At 44.2% G+C, this 17,548-nt stretch overlaps 1 protein-coding gene across 2 annotated transcripts in view; it reads right to left on the bottom strand.

Annotated features, from left to right (window-relative positions):
• RAB3GAP1 (RAB3 GTPase activating protein catalytic subunit 1) overlaps nt 1-17,548 on the bottom strand; it is a 137,370-nt gene that overhangs the window by 10,131 nt on the left and 109,691 nt on the right. For both annotated transcript variants that reach the window (XM_083153822.1, XM_083153823.1), the window contains exons 18-23: nt 15,362-15,499; nt 13,596-13,823; nt 9,051-9,147; nt 8,863-8,966; nt 8,669-8,784; nt 5,066-5,168 (exon numbers count right to left, since the gene is read on the bottom strand). In XM_083153822.1, the coding sequence (XP_083009948.1) occupies nt 5,066-5,168; nt 8,669-8,784; nt 8,863-8,966; nt 9,051-9,147; nt 13,596-13,823; nt 15,362-15,499 (786 nt within the window). The remainder of the gene's footprint in view (nt 1-5,065; nt 5,169-8,668; nt 8,785-8,862; nt 8,967-9,050; nt 9,148-13,595; nt 13,824-15,361; nt 15,500-17,548) is intronic.

Genomic DNA, 17,548 nt, shown 5'->3' with positions numbered 1-17,548 from the left:
CAATGAGCTACGGGCACTCAGCTACATACTGCTGAACACTGAGCTATGGACGCTCAGCTACATACTGCCCAACACTGATCTACGAATGCTCTGCTACATACTGCCCGACACTGAGCTACGGATGCTAAATTACATACTGCTCAACACTGAGCTACGGACGATCAGCTACATACTGCCAAACACTGAGCTACGGACACTCAGCTACATACTGCACGACACTGATCTACGAACGCTCTGCTACATACTGCCCGACACTGAACTACGGACGCTCAGCTACATACTGTCCGACACTGAGCTATGGATGCTCAGCTACATACTGCACGACACTGAGCTACGGACAATCCGCTACATACTGCACGACACTGAGCTACGGACGCTCAGCTACATACTGCCCTACACTGATCTACGAATGCTCAGCTACATACTGCCCAACACTGATCTACGGACGCTCAGCTACATACTGCCCTACACTGATCTACGGATGCTCAGCTACATACTGCCCGACACTGAGTTATGGACGCTTAGCTACATACTGCCCAACACTGAGCTACGTACGCTCAGCTACATACTGCCCAACACTGAGCTATGGACGCTCAGCTACATACTGCCCAACACTGAGCTATGGATGCTGAGCTACATACTGCCCAACACTGAGCTACGGACGCTAAATTATATACTGCCCAACACTGAGCTACAGACGCTAAATTACGTACTGCCCAACACTGAGCTACGGACGCTCAGCTACATACTGCCCAACACTGATCTACGAATGCTCTGCTACATACTGCCCAACACTGAGCTACGGACGCTCAGCTACATACTGCCAAACACTGAGCTATGGACAATCCGCTACATACTGCCCAAGACTGATGTACGAACGCTCAGCTACATACTGCCCAACACTGAGCTACGGATACTAAACTGCATACTGCACGACACAGAGCTATGGACCCTTCACCACATACTGCCCGACACAGAGCTACGGACGCTTCACCCCATACGACACTGAGCTACGGACAATCCGCTACATACTGCCCAAGACTGATGTACAGACACCTAGCTACATACTGCCCAACACTGAGCTATGGACGCTCAGCTACATACTGCCAAACACTGAGCTATGGATGCTCAGCTACATACTGCCCAACACTGAGCTACATACTGCCCAACTCTGAGCTAGGGACGCTAAATTACATACTGCCCAACACTGAGCTACGGACGCTAAATTACATACTGCCCAACACTGAGCTACGGATGCTCAGCTACATACTGCCCGACACTGAGCTATGGACGCTTAGCTACATACTGCCCAACACTGAGCTACGGACGCTCAGCTACATACTGCCCAACACTGAGCTATGGACGCTCAGCTACATACTGCCCAACACTGAGCTATGGATGCTGAGCTACATACTGCCCAACACTGAGCTACGGACGCTAAATTATATACTGCCCAACACTGAGCTACAGACGCTAAATTACGTACTGCCCAACACTGAGCTACGGACGCTTAGCTACACACTGCCAAACACTGAGCTACGAACACTCAGCTACATACTGCCCAACACTGATTTACGAATGCTCTGCTACATACTACCCGACACTGAGCTAAGGATGCTCAGCTACATACTGCCCAACACTGAGCTACGGATGCTCAGCTACATACTTCCCAACACTGAGCTACGGACGCTCAGCTACATGCTGGCGGACACTGAGCTACGGAGGCTATATTACATACTGCTCAACACTGAGCTACGGACGCTCTTATACATACTGCCAAACACTGAGCTACGGACACACAGCTACATACTGCACGACACTGATCTACAAACGCTCTGCTACATACTGCCCGACACTGAACTACGGACGCTCAGCTTCATACTGCCCAACACTGATCTATGGACGCTCAGCTACATACTGCCCGACACTGAGCTATGGACGCTCAGCTACATACTGCACGACACTGAGCTACGGACAATCCGCTACATACTGCACGACACTGATCTACGGACGCTCAGCTATATACTGCCCGACACTGATCTACGGATGCTCAGCTACATACTGCCCGACACTGAGCTATGGACGCTCTGCTACATACTGCACGACACTGAGCTACGGACGCTCTGCTACATACTGCCCGACACTGAGCTACGGACGCTCTGCTACATACTGCATGACACTGAGCTACAGGCGCTCTGCTACATACTGCAGGACACTGAGCTACGGATGCTCAGCTACATACTGCCCAAGACTGATGTACGGACGCTCAGCTACATACTGCCCGACACAGAGCTACAGACACTCAGCTACATACTGCCTGACACACAGCTACGGACGTTCAGCTGCATACTGACCGACACTGATCTACGGACGCTCCGCTACATATTGCCGGACACTGAGCTACGGACGCTCAGTTACATAGCTCCTGACACTGAGCTACGGAAACTCAGTTAGATACATTACTGACTAATACTGAGCTATGGATGCTCAACTACATACTGCCCAACACTGATCTACAGAAACTTAGTTAGATACTGCCTCACACTAATCTATGGAAACTCAGTTAGATACTGCCTAATACTGAGCTACGGATGCTCAGCTACATACTGCCCAATACTGAGCTATGGATATTCAGCCCAACACTGATCTAAACTCAGTTATATACTCAGTGAGACGCGGGTCTTTCCAGGGAGCGACCTGGCATTTGAGATATTTGGTGCTCACAGTGACCCAGCTCATGGCCGGGTCGCCAATGTCATTCAGGAGGCAGAGTGGTGGCGGCGCGTCAGGGGGGAACAGCACTGAGGTGACGCTGCTGCCTCCTCCATAGAAGTTACCCATTCAGACTTCCTAGCAGCCTGGATCCGACCTGGGAATAACACTGCTTATACCCCGAGTCGTATTGGTGTGTTACTTCCCAACACTGAGCTACGGACGCTCAGCTACATGCTGGCGGACACTGAGCTACGGAGGCTATATAACATACTGCTCAACACTGAGCTACGGACGCTCTTATACATACTGCCAAACACTGAGCTACGGACACACAGCTACATACTGCACGACACTGATCTACAAACGCTCTGCTACATACTGCCCGACACTGAACTACGGACGCTCAGCTACATACTGCCCAACACTGATCTATGGACGCTCAGCTACATACTGCCCGACACTGAGCTATGGACGCTCAGCTACATACTGCACGACACTGAGCTACGGACAATCCGCTACATACTGCACGACACTGATCTACGGACGCTCAGCTATATACTGCCCGACACTGATCTACGGATGCTCAGCTACATACTGCCCGACACTGAGCTATGGACGCTCTGCTACATACTGCACGACACTGAGCTACGGACGCTCTGCTACATACTGCCCGACACTGAGCTACGGACGCTCTGCTACATACTGCATGACACTGAGCTACAGGCGCTCTGCTACATACTGCAGGACACTGAGCTACGGATGCTCAGCTACATACTGCCCAAGACTGATGTACGGACGCTCAGCTACATACTGCCCGACACAGAGCTACAGACACTCAGCTACATACTGCCCGACACACAGCTACGGACGTTCAGCTGCATACTGACCGACACTGATCTACGGACGCTCCGCTACATATTGCCGGACACTGAGCTACGGACGCTCAGTTACATAGCTCCTGACACTGAGCTACGGAAACTCAGTTAGATACATTACTGACTAATACTGAGCTATGGATGCTCAACTACATACTGCCCAACACTGATCTACAGAAACTTAGTTAGATACTGCCTCACACTAATCTATGGAAACTCAGTTAGATACTGCCTAATACTGAGCTACGGATGCTCAGCTACATACTGCCCAATACTGAGCTATGGATATTCAGCCCAACACTGATCTAAACTCAGTTATATACTCAGTGAGACGCGGGTCTTTCCAGGGAGCGACCTGGCATTTGAGATATTTGGTGCTCACAGTGACCCAGCTCATGGCCGGGTCGCCAATGTCATTTAGGAGGCAGAGTGGTGGCGGCGCGTCAGGCGGGGACAGCACTGAGGTGACGCTGCTGCCTCCTCCATAGAAGTTACCCATTCAGACTTCCTAGCAGCCTGGATCCGACCTGGGAATAACACTGCTTATACCCCGAGTCGTATTGGTGGGTTGCTGGACCCAGGAGGTACAACATGGCCCTTTTACACCGCACACCAACCTGGCAACAACCTTAAATCGACCTGGTTATTTTTGTGGTGTGAAAGGAGTAATAGTTGCACTAGCCGAATGGCACATAATAGTAAAAGGAAATAATATAACGATACATTGGTGCTTACATTGGGTGTCATTACGGTCACTTTTCTTTGAACTGTTATCATTAAATAATATAATTTGTATATTATGAAAGGGAAGGACAACATGTATAGCTTCCACAGTTCATCTATCCCAACCTCTGACTACAAGGTTAGGGTTGGGGGGTTTACGCCTTCCTGGAATGATAAAGCACCCCAGTCCTAGATTATCAAACCAATATGTTCCCAAATGATTTAATATAAGTGGTGGGTGCTGGGCCTCACACTGGCATTTCCAGCATTTATTGCATGGAGAACTATGACAAATGTCTGACTCCCAGCTATAAAGATTAACTACTGACTCATCGGCAGCCCAAAAAGCACCGTGTATGGGCACCATAAGAACTACAATTTCTGCCACTAAGGAATTCCTATAGTTTATCTCCAACCAAATCTATCCTGTACAGTACAGATAATAAGTTATATTTCAAGAGGTGGCTGTATGGAAATGATTCTCTGTGTGTGTGGAAGTAACACAAATGACACTGCGCCTTTATTGTGTCTCACCATATTACAACATCTGTGGATGGCCCCGCAGTGCAGAATAATGAGAGGACATTAATCAAACACAGAATAGGTGTCCTTATCTGCCTTCATGTTTGAGGGAAATACACTTTAAGATGGGAAGATGCATTTAATTTCTGCAAGGAGGGTAACTGGCTTCTCACACATTATTAACAATGCTACAGATTAAATATAAACAATAAGGCAGAGCATAAACTTACCCGCTGAGTGTTAACAAACATCTTGTGGATGATCATCCCTGCAGCTCCCCTGCCCGCTCCGATGATTGACACTTCAGGTTGTTCAAGAAGACAACTCACAAACCTGTCCGTGCACAGAGATCATAGGTTATGGGTGATAACAGGAAGTGTCGACAGAGGTATCAATCCAGGGAGAATACCATCTAGCTTTGAGATTCAACCTGACAGGACAGAACTACAGTATATGCTTTTAATATATACGCTGCATTTGAATCAATCATCAGCCATCAGCGAACACTTGTTAAAGAATAGGATACATTGGGGTGTATTCAATGCTGTGGGCGAGCTGTGACAGCGAGCATGGCTGCCTGCTCGCTGTCACAGCTCGCAAAACGCAGCGCGGTGGAAAAGTCGTATGTGGCCGCTGAAACAGCAAGACTCGCGGCTAAATGCAGCGGGCTCCCTGCATTATCCACGAGTCTCACTGTTTAGGAGAATTCCCCCAGTTTTCCCTGCAGCGTAGAATATGGTGAGCTGCCTGCGTGGGAGTTAAACAGCGAGGATCTCTTGTTTTCTGCGATCCCCGCCGTTTAACCCCGTCGCCTGCCGTATTAAATACGGACCATTATGTTGTGCCCAATCCTGACAACCTGACGTCATGACGTCAGCGCGATTCCCGGAGTGAAGCCCCACCCCGTGATAATGGCGACCGGAGTCGGAGACTGGGACTGGCGTGCACACACAAATGGATGAATCTCCTTATTTAAGGTGAGCGCTTTTAATGATATTTTGTATCCTGATGATGCTAATAAAGTTAGCGAAACGTTGATATATTAAAGTGACTTCAATCGTTTATTTTGATGTGACAGGAGTGCTGCAGCCTGCTTCTATATGTATATATATATATATGACGATGAGGTGGCGGCGGCACTCGAATAAAGACACAGCAGGCAAGTTTTACCAACGTTTCGAGACCTCTAGGTCTCTTGATCAAGGTGCTTGTGAGATAAAGAGACCTAGAGGTCTCGAAACGTTGGTAAAACGTGCCTGCTGTGTCTTTATTTGAGTGCCGCCGCCACCTCATCGTCACATGTTTCTGGCCCCACAGCCAGTTCGGAGGGCACCGGTTTATATTTCTAATCCCTAGGAGGGAGACCATCGGCTGCAGCATTCAGCGGAGAGTGCCGTATATAAAACTGGTAAGCAAATGCTTTGAAAGCAGGTAGATTTAGTTTCACTAGCTACCAACAGATGGCAGTGTAAGCCTGCTCAAGGCAAATGCTTCCAAAGCTAGTAGATGTAGTTTCACTCGCTGCTAACAGATGGCAGTGTTTCAGAGCCGCATGGACACTAGACATATAAATAAATGATATATCTACAGTACATCTATTTCAGCCATGCTCAAATTTTCTTCTGCGGGCGGGGAAGAGCTGCAGTATCACACCAAAAACCAGTGTGTTTGGAAGGCTCCATCTGCCTGTGTGAAACACTATCATGTTAGGATGGGCCGGCCATGGCACAGAAGCAGTCCTTTTCAATGGATACATCCGGCTGCTACCAGGCGGCGGGGTTGTGTGAAATGAACCTTATACATTAAAAGCCCAGCACGGCTTTTTTGCCATCCGGCTTGAACCGGATAGTGTAAAATAGCCTTAATGCTTGGTAACACCAGAGCCGGATTATGGGTTTAGGGGGCCAAGGGTACTTAAGACAAGGTGGGCCCCTAAGAATTATATAAACACACACATATACACACTGTGTATGTATATATATACTGTATATATACACACACAAAAAACACATTACATGTAGGAGAGAGATAGGAGGTTTTGGTCAGTCGCACAAGACTAAATATGTTAGGACCCCTGAAATAATGTGTATAAGGTTAAACCTATATAAGCAGAGGTGTGCTACCTCTGGACACTGGGTTGCACCACACAAGGACACTCTTTTTTCTTCTTTCTCTATGCTCACATTACATGTATACAGATGGATCGCCTGTCGCTCAGCTCCGGGGCTTGACAGACCGCCACCATTGGTGCTCCATCTGACACTGGGACGCGCAAATGTCCCATGCGTGTCCATACTTTGTTTCGGCGGGGGACGTGAACCCTGCCCATCTCCGATTCAGGGAGAGGTGGGATCGGGTTCTGGGGACCGGCGGGGAGCTCCATTGTAAGGGGACGCACGCACGTCTCGTGTGCGTCCCCTTCCAGCGGATGGTGGGGGTTGGCGGCTGGTGAATCCACCGCCAGCCCCTGCCTGAATGACAGGTGCTCCATCTGTACATATACACACAAAACACACGCACTGCATACATACATACATACATACAATGCACACAAAGCATACGTATACACACAAACTACTTACAGACAACACACTGCATACATACACACTGCATAGACACATACATATACACACACTGCAAAGATACATATACACACACTGCATACATATACAATACACACTGAATACATACATAACACACACTGAAAATATACACAACACGCACTACATACATACTACATACAGTACACAATAGATTTCATGCATACATACATACAAACAAACACACTCACTATACAGCACTTACCAAGAGAGGCGGCCATTAGCTGCTGGAGCTACATATGCTCAATAGCTCCCTCTGCTGGTGCCTGCCCAGTTTTGAGCTATTTGTGAGGAACAGCAGTGCTCCAAACATGCTGTCTGAGGGCTCTTGGGTACACACTAGGCCACTTGCAGCAACGGCAACATTGTTAACTATATCGCCCTTGCCAAATGATACAGAAGTAAACAATATCACTCACAGCACCCGCCTTCTGCTCCATACACACATCATTGATTATATAGTAAACATTAAGCTGCATGTGCATGTTAGCGATATCGGTATCATAAACGATATATATTGGCCAGTGTGTACCCAACATACTGTAAGACCAATTGGGCAGGATGATCTTTACCTCCTATTCCAGGTCAATGTGTAATGCTGCCTAATATCTTGGTGCTTCATAAAAGATCATCTAAGATTTATTATCCACGTATTTAGAACTAAGGGGTACATGTATGAAGCCTTGGTGAGAGATCAAGACCCAGCCAATCGCCCCCTACATGCTGCCATGTTACTGGCTGTGTATGGAAAAAAAACAAGAGTGGGTTGGTTGGTGGATACTTTATCTCTCCAAGGCTTAGTACACCTGCCTTATCTATCCCAACTGCATCTCTCTCCGAGACTTAGTAAATATGCCCCCATAGTGGTTCTCAGATATGTTCCTGTAATTGGGAACACCATACTATACACAGATAATGATATTTAATTGCCTCTCTCCTTCCTGTCGCCGGCAATACCTCCAACTCCCAGTGATCATGCTTCTTTGTGAGACTTTTGGGGCGATGTATCAAGCCTCCTAAATAGGGCAAATAAAAAACTGCTTATAGCAACCAATCAGCTTCTAGTTGTCAGGTATCGAGTACAGTCTACAAAACAATATATAGAAGTTGATTGGTTGCTAGGGGCAACTTCTTCATGTGTCCTCTTTAGAAAGTAAGTGAACAATTCACAATCACTGGGGTCAGCTTAACACACCGTAAGCAGAGATGTAAATGCAAGCGTAAAATAAATACTTTTCTAGATCCTCCTTCTCGTCTGGATTCTCGCATCGCTCTGTGCCAAACTTTGCCTTCAGCGACCGCGCTCTTGCAATGGTGGCCTCCACAGTTATAGTCTGATTAATGATGTCCTGGGGAAAGAGAGCAGACAGTAAAACACAAGCATTCCTATGAAACGCTTTCCCTCCTCACACCAATTGATTGCTCACCTCCAACTTCTTGTCCTCAGGATTTGGAAATCGGAGAACTTTGCTGGCATGGGAGATGATTTGTTTTATTGACTTCTTCACAGATGGAATATCTTCCAATATTTCTGCAAGAACCCAGATAACGAGTAATAGAGAGCATTAGTAACTAGAAACGTTCATTTTATGTGACAAAAGTATAAGTTATTCACCTTCTTCTTTCACCTTGAGGAGAGCGGCATGAATGACGCAAGGCAGCAGATGGCGGGTCAGGTCTGATGGCTTCTGGATTGCTAAGTAACGAAGGACCTACAACAGAAAGCAATAAGGTGTGAGTCTGAGTAACTAGCAACTGGCATTCTCCGCATCCAGAAAGGAGATGTACAGTACAAGGCTTTCCGTGTCGCTGAGGCTGTCCGAGAACTACTGATATGCAGCCCAGAACAGTCACATTAGTTGGCTAAATATATATATATATATATATATATATATATATATATATATATAGGATGGAAAATATTGGAGCTACAATGTACAATACATATGTAAAACACACAGATGTATTGAAAATAGAATTTGCAAACATAAAAATGTTGAGGATAATCTTGCACATCTATTTCTTGTTTTTATTTTTTTGCATCCCCTCTACAATTAATATACAACCTTTGTCTGCATTCAGGGTTTTGCTTTTATTATTGATTGTTGTTTTTTTTTTTACAAGAAAACGCCGGACGATGCATATTGGCCCTTATTCTGGTTCACTCGCAAAGACAAATTCCTTCTCAAATGGACAAAACCACGTGCACTACCAATCAGCCTATCTGTCATCCTATTGGCTGTTTCGGGATAGAGCATCTTTGTTATAATAATGTTTCTTGCTTTAATTAGTATGTAATTATTATTATGTTATGCTGGCGGAGAGGTTTGTTGCTGCAGTATGGCCCTTATTCTGGTCCACTCGCAAAGGCATATTCCTTCTCAAATGGACAAATCCATGTGCACTGCAGGTGGGGCAGATGTAACATGTGCAGAGAGAATTCGATTTGGGTGAGTTATTTTTTTTCTGCGCAGGGAAAATACTGACTGCCTTATTTTTACAATGCAATATAGATCTCACTTTGAAGTAAAACCCCACCCAGATCTAATTCTCTCTGCACAAGTTACATCTGCCCCACCCGCAGTGCACATGGTTTTGTCCATTTGAGAAGGAATTTGCCTATGCGAGTGAACCAGAATAAGGGCCATTATGTATAGTTTTTACTGCTTTAACCCTCATCAATATATTTTTTGAACTCTTCTGTAAAAATAACTTTGGTGCACATTGTGATACATGATTATATGTGTCTGCGGCCGGATAACAGCATTCAGAACAGAGAAAGCCAACGGACTGATCTTACATTCGCGACAGGAACACTAGAGATGAGGTGCAGCTTCTGTAAAGACAAACTCTGCAAAATAAAACACGGTCAGGTCCTAAACAATGAGACTTTATTCCCTTTAAATCGCTGTCATGGAAACCGAAGAGACCGGCTGCGATTTCTGTAGCACTTTTTTATTTATTGCTCAAGAAAAACAATCTATAAATAGAGGTAATTGAGAGGGGCATTACAAGCACGTGCGGGGGAATGTTATCGCATTGCTACACACAGTATCTGACTTGTAAAATGTCACCTTTGGGTGATAATCTTCCCGTTCTTTGTCTGTCTGTGACCATGAGGTTCCGCTAGCATTTTCTATGTTCCAGGTGAATTTTGTGTTGATTTTATTTTAGATTTGGCTGCATTTAGTTAACAATGCACTAGACAGAATTATCCGAGCTGCTGAGCTAAGTCAGGAGATGACCAGGTCTGCCATTACTGATATCGGCAGAACTGAGGAAGTCAGGTAATGACTAGTGAGCAAGTGGGATGCAGCATGATCATTATTCTTCCTACTAAAGGAAATGTAGGAAGGGAGAACAGATAGGGATAATAGAAAATACGGAGCAGGAGAATATAGTGATAAAGTAATACCCCTTTTCCACTAGCCTAAAATAACCCGGGTTTTTGCATGGGAGCCCGCAAAACCCGGGATTTAAGCCAGGTGGAAACGCTCCCTGTAGAAATAACCCGGGTCATGAGACCCGGCATTTCTACCCAGGTAGCAACCAGGGTTGAACACGGGAGATGCTTTCATCTCCCAGCGCCTCCCCGACCCCGCCTCCCGGTGACGTCACCCCCCAGCATTATGCCGGGTGGGGACTCTAGTGTGAACGGTTTTGCAAGCCGGGTCGCACCCAGGTTGTAGCCGGTTACAAAATCCCGGGTGCAACCTGGCTTGCAGATGGAAAAGGGGTATAACAGTGCTTATATATAGTCAATGTGGCTACTTGGCTCAAATGCTCAGTGGTTGGTCACCAATCAACTTGACCGTACACCTAAGCACAGAGGTCGTGCAGGCTACATGGCTGGGTCATAGAGAGAACAGAGGTCACCGACAACATCCAACCTGTGCTAGCATTTGTTCCGATGCAAAATCTGAATGATTTGGTTTCTATGCTCATCAGGAATGGCAATGTTTCTGGGCCTATACAAGCACCGAGCGATAGGACGCTATTTTGAATGTAATTTTAATCATGTAACAGTTCTTATAAGGAATGTCAGAGTGTAGAAATAAACTTAAGTTTTATATTTATTATTAGGAAAATGAAAGATCCAACTTAAGGTGCCCATACACGGTACAATTGTCGGGTGTGATGAGATGCGTGCTCCCGCACACAACGCACCGCTCAAAAGTATGTGCTGCACAAACTTTTTGTACTAGATTGCATCTCATTACATTGCAAAATGTATGCGACGTGATGAGATGCAAGTCCAAATTGCACACAATAATTGTACCGTGTATAGGCTCCTTACGAGGGATATTCAATGTTTCTCATTATTTCAGATTTTTGAAAATAATGGGATTTGAGTATTCAATCCTGGCCGTTTTCGCCAGGGAAATGTCCAGGGTTCACTTCTGCAGATCCGACTCTTTGAAAAGAGGAATCTGCTTTCGCGGAAATGGGCGCTACATTTTCAATTCCCAACCGTTTCTGAGGAAAAATATGTGGATTCGCAGATCCACGTCTTTTCTGATTTTCGAAAATTTGAATAGATGGAACCCAAATTTCATCTATTCTGTGCGGAACGGCCGTTACTTTGCTGTTTTCCAGTGTCACAGAAGGATTGAATACCCGATCATTCATGATTCATACCTGGTATTTAAAAGTGAAAAACCGGCGTTTATCCCTGTTGACCCAAAGACTCTGTTGGTTTTGCCGTGTTATTAACAGCTGTAAATATGTGTCAAATACGTATCATTTACGATGGTTTAGTAATTTTAAATTAAATTCAATTTCAATAAAAAAAAACTCTAAAACATAGAAGATTCCAGCTGCGTGAACGGGAATTGGCAACTCCCAGAGTGAACAAGAAAGGTCGAGGTATATGATCACGCGCTTGGGATCAATGTATATAGAAAGAAAGAATTAAGTTTTTAGTAAACATGCATATTACACTGGCCAGTGAACAGATAAAACATGAAATAAATAAAGGAATTTTTTTATATAATAAAATCATGAAAAAAAAAAATCTATATATATATATATATATATATATATATATATATAAAAAAAGTCTCCGTGGATAGATTGAGTCCAGCTATAATAGCCGCAGTGTGTCCTTGTATATATGGTACACAATGTTTCACATTAGCCACAAATGGTTGTCCACTGTCTGGCCAGACAGAAAAAATGGGTAACCCAAAATCTGTTTGTTGCCAAACGATCACACTGTTGATACAGTGCTGTATTGAAGAAGTAATAGTACTTGCTTTTAAGTTGGCAGCAACAGGGTCAATTTTTAAGAGCTCCAGAAAGGACGGTCAAAGTACCATTTAGTGCGTATGTCGCGTTTCTCCGCCTTTTTTTTATATATATATTTATATATATTTTTTTTAATGATTTTATTATAAAAAATGATTCCTTTATTTATTTCATGTTTTATCTGATCACTTACCAGTGTAATATGCATGTTTAATAGAGTCTTAATTCTTTCTTTCTATATACATTGATCCCAAGCGCGTGTTCATATACCTATACCTGGTATTTAAATGAATTCCAGTAACATATTTCACTGGGAACTCTAAATATTCATGGACATTGTGAAGAATTAGCATATACTATATTATAATTATTATTATTTTTCATCATTGTTTTTCTTTAGTTAGCAGTTTGGCTGCTTGATTGATATGTCTTTTATATAGTCTCCTTTATTTCTATGCATCAATGTTTGGATAGCAGAGTGCATTCTGGGTCTAATTCAGATGTGGTTGGAACCCCATGGGGTCATGCAAGCCGGCTGCCGCAGCTCCTACCAAATGGGCTAGAAATCTCCATTGAAAGATTTAGATCCTGGCTTCCCAAAAGGAAGGTCCTTGCTGCCGCTCCCCACCCTAAAATAGCTGCAGACTTTAAATCAACTGAAACCTGCAGCTGTTCTTCCGACAACACATGACCTATTCAACACATGTGCAGTAAGGGTCCTGCACATGCCTAAATTACCGAACGTTGGTACTTTGTGACATCTGAATCAGACCCCAGGGCACTGATGCACAAACATGTAACTTTCAAAGAAGCACCTATAAGACTTTAGCTTTATGAAATGTATTATGTTCTTTGTTTTTATATATAATATGTAGTGTTCCTTTAATAGTGACCGGACAGCCATTCATCTTACCTTCTCTGCCTCTTTAGTATCATCAAACAGTCTCCTCTGCCTTCGAGCAGGTGTCGGCTTAGCAGTTTCCCAAGCTTCCGCCCACATGTTGTTGGGGATTTTCATTCGTGCACTCAGTTCCCCTTTAATGACTTTGTTGCCGCTTTCATCCATCACTTCTTCCTCGACATAATCCCTTGGAGAGTACCACCTGACAAAGTCCTCTAGACAGCAGCCAGGGTTTGCAGCCTACGAGAGAAAAGCACTTGCAGCAATCAGGGGGGCCACCAGAGACTGGGGTTCACTCTCCACAGGAACACTGTGATTTTCATCTGGAAAGGTAACGTCTGTAGGGGGCTTTTAGCAGATATCAACAGTCATTCAGTGTCTATTTCTTGCAAGTGCCACACAGTAATATAAAGATATATCTTTCCAGTACATTATCAGTGTTACAAGTTTTCTTTCTTTATTGTATTCCTTTGTAATCACTGGTTGCAGAGTAACTATATTTTGGGGACTCGCGCACGTCAGTATATGTTCAGGTGACCTTTCTGGGTTTCCTTGGAAGAATGATGCTGCTGTCAGTATTCACATCGAACACTGGCACACCTTGCCATATTCTCAGTCTGCCCTATGTCATTATATGATGGCTGTTTTAGGGACCGCTCACCATGTGCCCCTTCCTCGGTCACCGCTGGACATATGGCTGTACAGATAACTAATTGAGCAGGAAAGTCTCTTTAACCCTTTGAGTGCCAACATCTCTGTGAGTAATGTGCAAAATATCTGCTAAAAGTACAGCGTTGCTTACATTTGTTATATAAATTCAAATACAAAATGTGTAAAAAAAAAATGAAAAAAGGATTATATTTCCTTTATAAGGCCAACATTACGGGTCATTGTGATGAATACAAATATTTATTTGCCAATTTTCACACCTATTTTGACAAATTCACTTTCCACTCAAGGGGTTGATCTAAACCAGGCATGTCCAACCTGCGGCCCTCCAGATGTTGTGAAACTACACATCCCAGCATGCCTTGCCATAGTACTGCTATTAGGGAATGCTAAAACTAAGACATGCTGGGATGTGTAGTTTCACAACAGCTGGAGGGCCGCAGGTTGGACATGCCTGATCTAAACTCGGTGCCTAGGCTATAAACAAAAAGACTGTATAATAAGTCATAATGACAAGTACTTATGGTGTGCAGCACAGTGACAGTTACAAGAGGCAGACCTCAATAAAACACTTTTTTGTTCTAAGATGTGCACAAGAGATGACAGGCAATCCAGTGATAGCAGGACAGGAACAGTCGCAAGCTCTATGCCCTCTGTCCACATCAGAGATTATTATGTTTATGATAGAGCACGGTCTTTCTACTGGTGAGTAAAGAGAACACTGTATCTGCTGAAAGGCGCAGAAGTCATTCTGCAGAGACACAAATGTCTAGATATTTTGCCCATATTTGCATTTATTATTTATTTATGAGTGACAGCTGTAATGCTGTTCTCCCATCAGGGATAATACTGAAGAACTGTAAAACTCCCATAGAAAGGAACGCTTACTGGCCTTGTTAGAATGTCAGAAACGTTGACCTAATAGTAGATTAAAAATCTAAATCCACATCTAATTTCTACTTTAAATACAGTCCCGCTCCATTATACAGTAAAGGTTCACAGTGTGGCCTGCAGAAGGGGTTATAATTATCGTGTCCCTATGGATGGCATTTGCACAGTTTCCCCTATCACCTATACTGTGCAGTAAAAGTGTATACATGACTCAATACCTTAAAAGATTCCATGTCAGACAGCAAGCAAGCGCTCTGCATCCGAGCCCGGAGGTGAGCCCCTTCTGCGGAGGTGCCCAATTTAGCCAAAACCTCAGATTGTTCCTCGAGCAGATCTTCTGTCATAGGCGCCGGCTCCTGAAATAGCCGAAATAAGCAGAATGTTAACATTGCTGAGGCAGCAACTTTCAACCTGTATTCCCTGAGGATTGTACGCCTGGTTCCTGAAGCATCTCAAACCTCAAATTAGGCAGCTCCGAAGCCCAGCCATTGTCTGCTGCTAACAAAGGTTTGCTATAGTGACTTATGGGTGTATACTAGCAGCTACTTCTCAGCCTGGACTAAATACATCATCTAAAATCAGAGCACAGTGTCATCAGAAACAATTGCAACTTCACATTGGTAATGTAGCCAAGGTCATCCAAGGGGAATGTAGGAAGAAGGGATGAAGGCCTTAATCCCACTGATGTTTTATTAGTGTTTTAGAATTCTCCTTCCAGATTTGGCTAAATTCAGCAAAATACAAATATAACATTACCACAATAAAATAAAAATAAAACCTTAATAGATATAATAAATATTGGATACAATACTTTCTAGAGTTGAACTAAAGTCAGACATAAAAAGTGTATTTCAGGAACCAGTGACATCACCTAGAGTGGAACTAGTAACACAACAAATACAGTAGGAGCAAGTTTCATCTTTGCTCCTTTGGCCATGGCTAGCCATGGCTATTCTATTGTTCTCAGCTGCAATACGTATTGTATTGCAGTTGAGAACAATAGATTAGCCATGGCTAGCCATGGCTAGCCCTGCCCAAAGGAGCAAAGATGAAACTTGCTCCTACTGTACATGTCATTTGCTATGGGCAACCAATCAGAATGTACTTCTTTATTTATTTAGCACACTCTAGATGATAGTAGACAGGATCTGATTGGTTGCCCATAGCAACATCACATGTGAAGTAGAATATACATCTTAGTAAATTTCCCCCATAACGTCATCCACCTGTTGAGAGTCTGATTGTGTGTCTCCGAAACACTGCCCTCTGTTGGCAGTGAGTAAAACTACATCTCTTTCTCTCTCACACAGTACAAACACAGAGGCAATCACAAGGTAGCAGACTAGCTTTCAAAGCATTGGCTTCAAGCGGGCTTACTACTGTATCCATATGGGTATCCGGACTCATGATAGATTGACTCTAGGTCAACATTCATGAGGTCGACTACTATTGGTCGAATAGACAAAAAGTCGACAGGGCCTAAAGGTCGACAGTCAAACGGTTGACCGTGTCAAAGGGTCAACATGCATTTTTTTTGACAAAATTTTGAGCTGACATGTGCCGACAGGCGGTATTTCATACCCTACCAACGGTGTGAAGGGAGATCATAATAGTGTGTCGAGCGCAGTGAGGCACCAAGCCCAAAGCATGGCGAATGTAGCGCGCCATGCAAGGGAACGCCATACACTTAGGGCTATGTCCATGTTGACCTATGTCAACATAGACACAAAAACCATGAAAAACTCATGTCGACTTTTTAAATGTTGGCCTTTTGGCTATGTTGCTATTTTCACTGTTGACCTATTGACTCTGTCAACCTTTTGACCCTGTGGACCATATGATTGTAGACCTAGACATTGTAGGTCTAAAATACCATAACCATCCATATGTAGGATAGTGGTCTCCCCTTTGTATATGAGACAGGTGCTCTCACAGAGAATAAGCCTATTCAGCATGTTCTAATTGACCTCTGTAGGGTATTTTGCCATAGTAACAGAGAAGACCAACAGACGTTCACATTGATGCTCGTGTGGAGCAAAGTAGCTACACAGAAGTGTTGTGGAGCACCAGGACATGCCCTATATTCCCTGTCTATATCCCATAAGCCAAACGCTTGTACACACTGCGCCAGCTACTCTTCATATAGATCAAAGATTTATTTGTGGGCATCTGTCTTTCCAATAGTCTCCTGCTAGGAACACCAGAGGAGAGACTGATCGTGCACAGAAAAAGGTCTCTTCCCCATAACAAATAATCCAAATTATTTATTTATACCGACTTCCTGAAACTAATTCATATGTTCCCAGCAGGCATTACATATAATGCCACTTGTATATCAGGGCTATTTGTTCCTTCAGTAAATTACCTAGGCTGAAAATACCAGTAAATAACGGACCACGACACAG

Source organism: Crinia signifera, chromosome 7 (assembly GCF_055691185.1).
Source record: "Crinia signifera chromosome 7, ASM5569118v1, whole genome shotgun sequence".
Lineage (NCBI taxonomy): Eukaryota > Metazoa > Chordata > Amphibia > Anura > Myobatrachidae > Crinia > Crinia signifera.
This window is presented reverse-complemented; position numbering and strand designations above follow the sequence as displayed.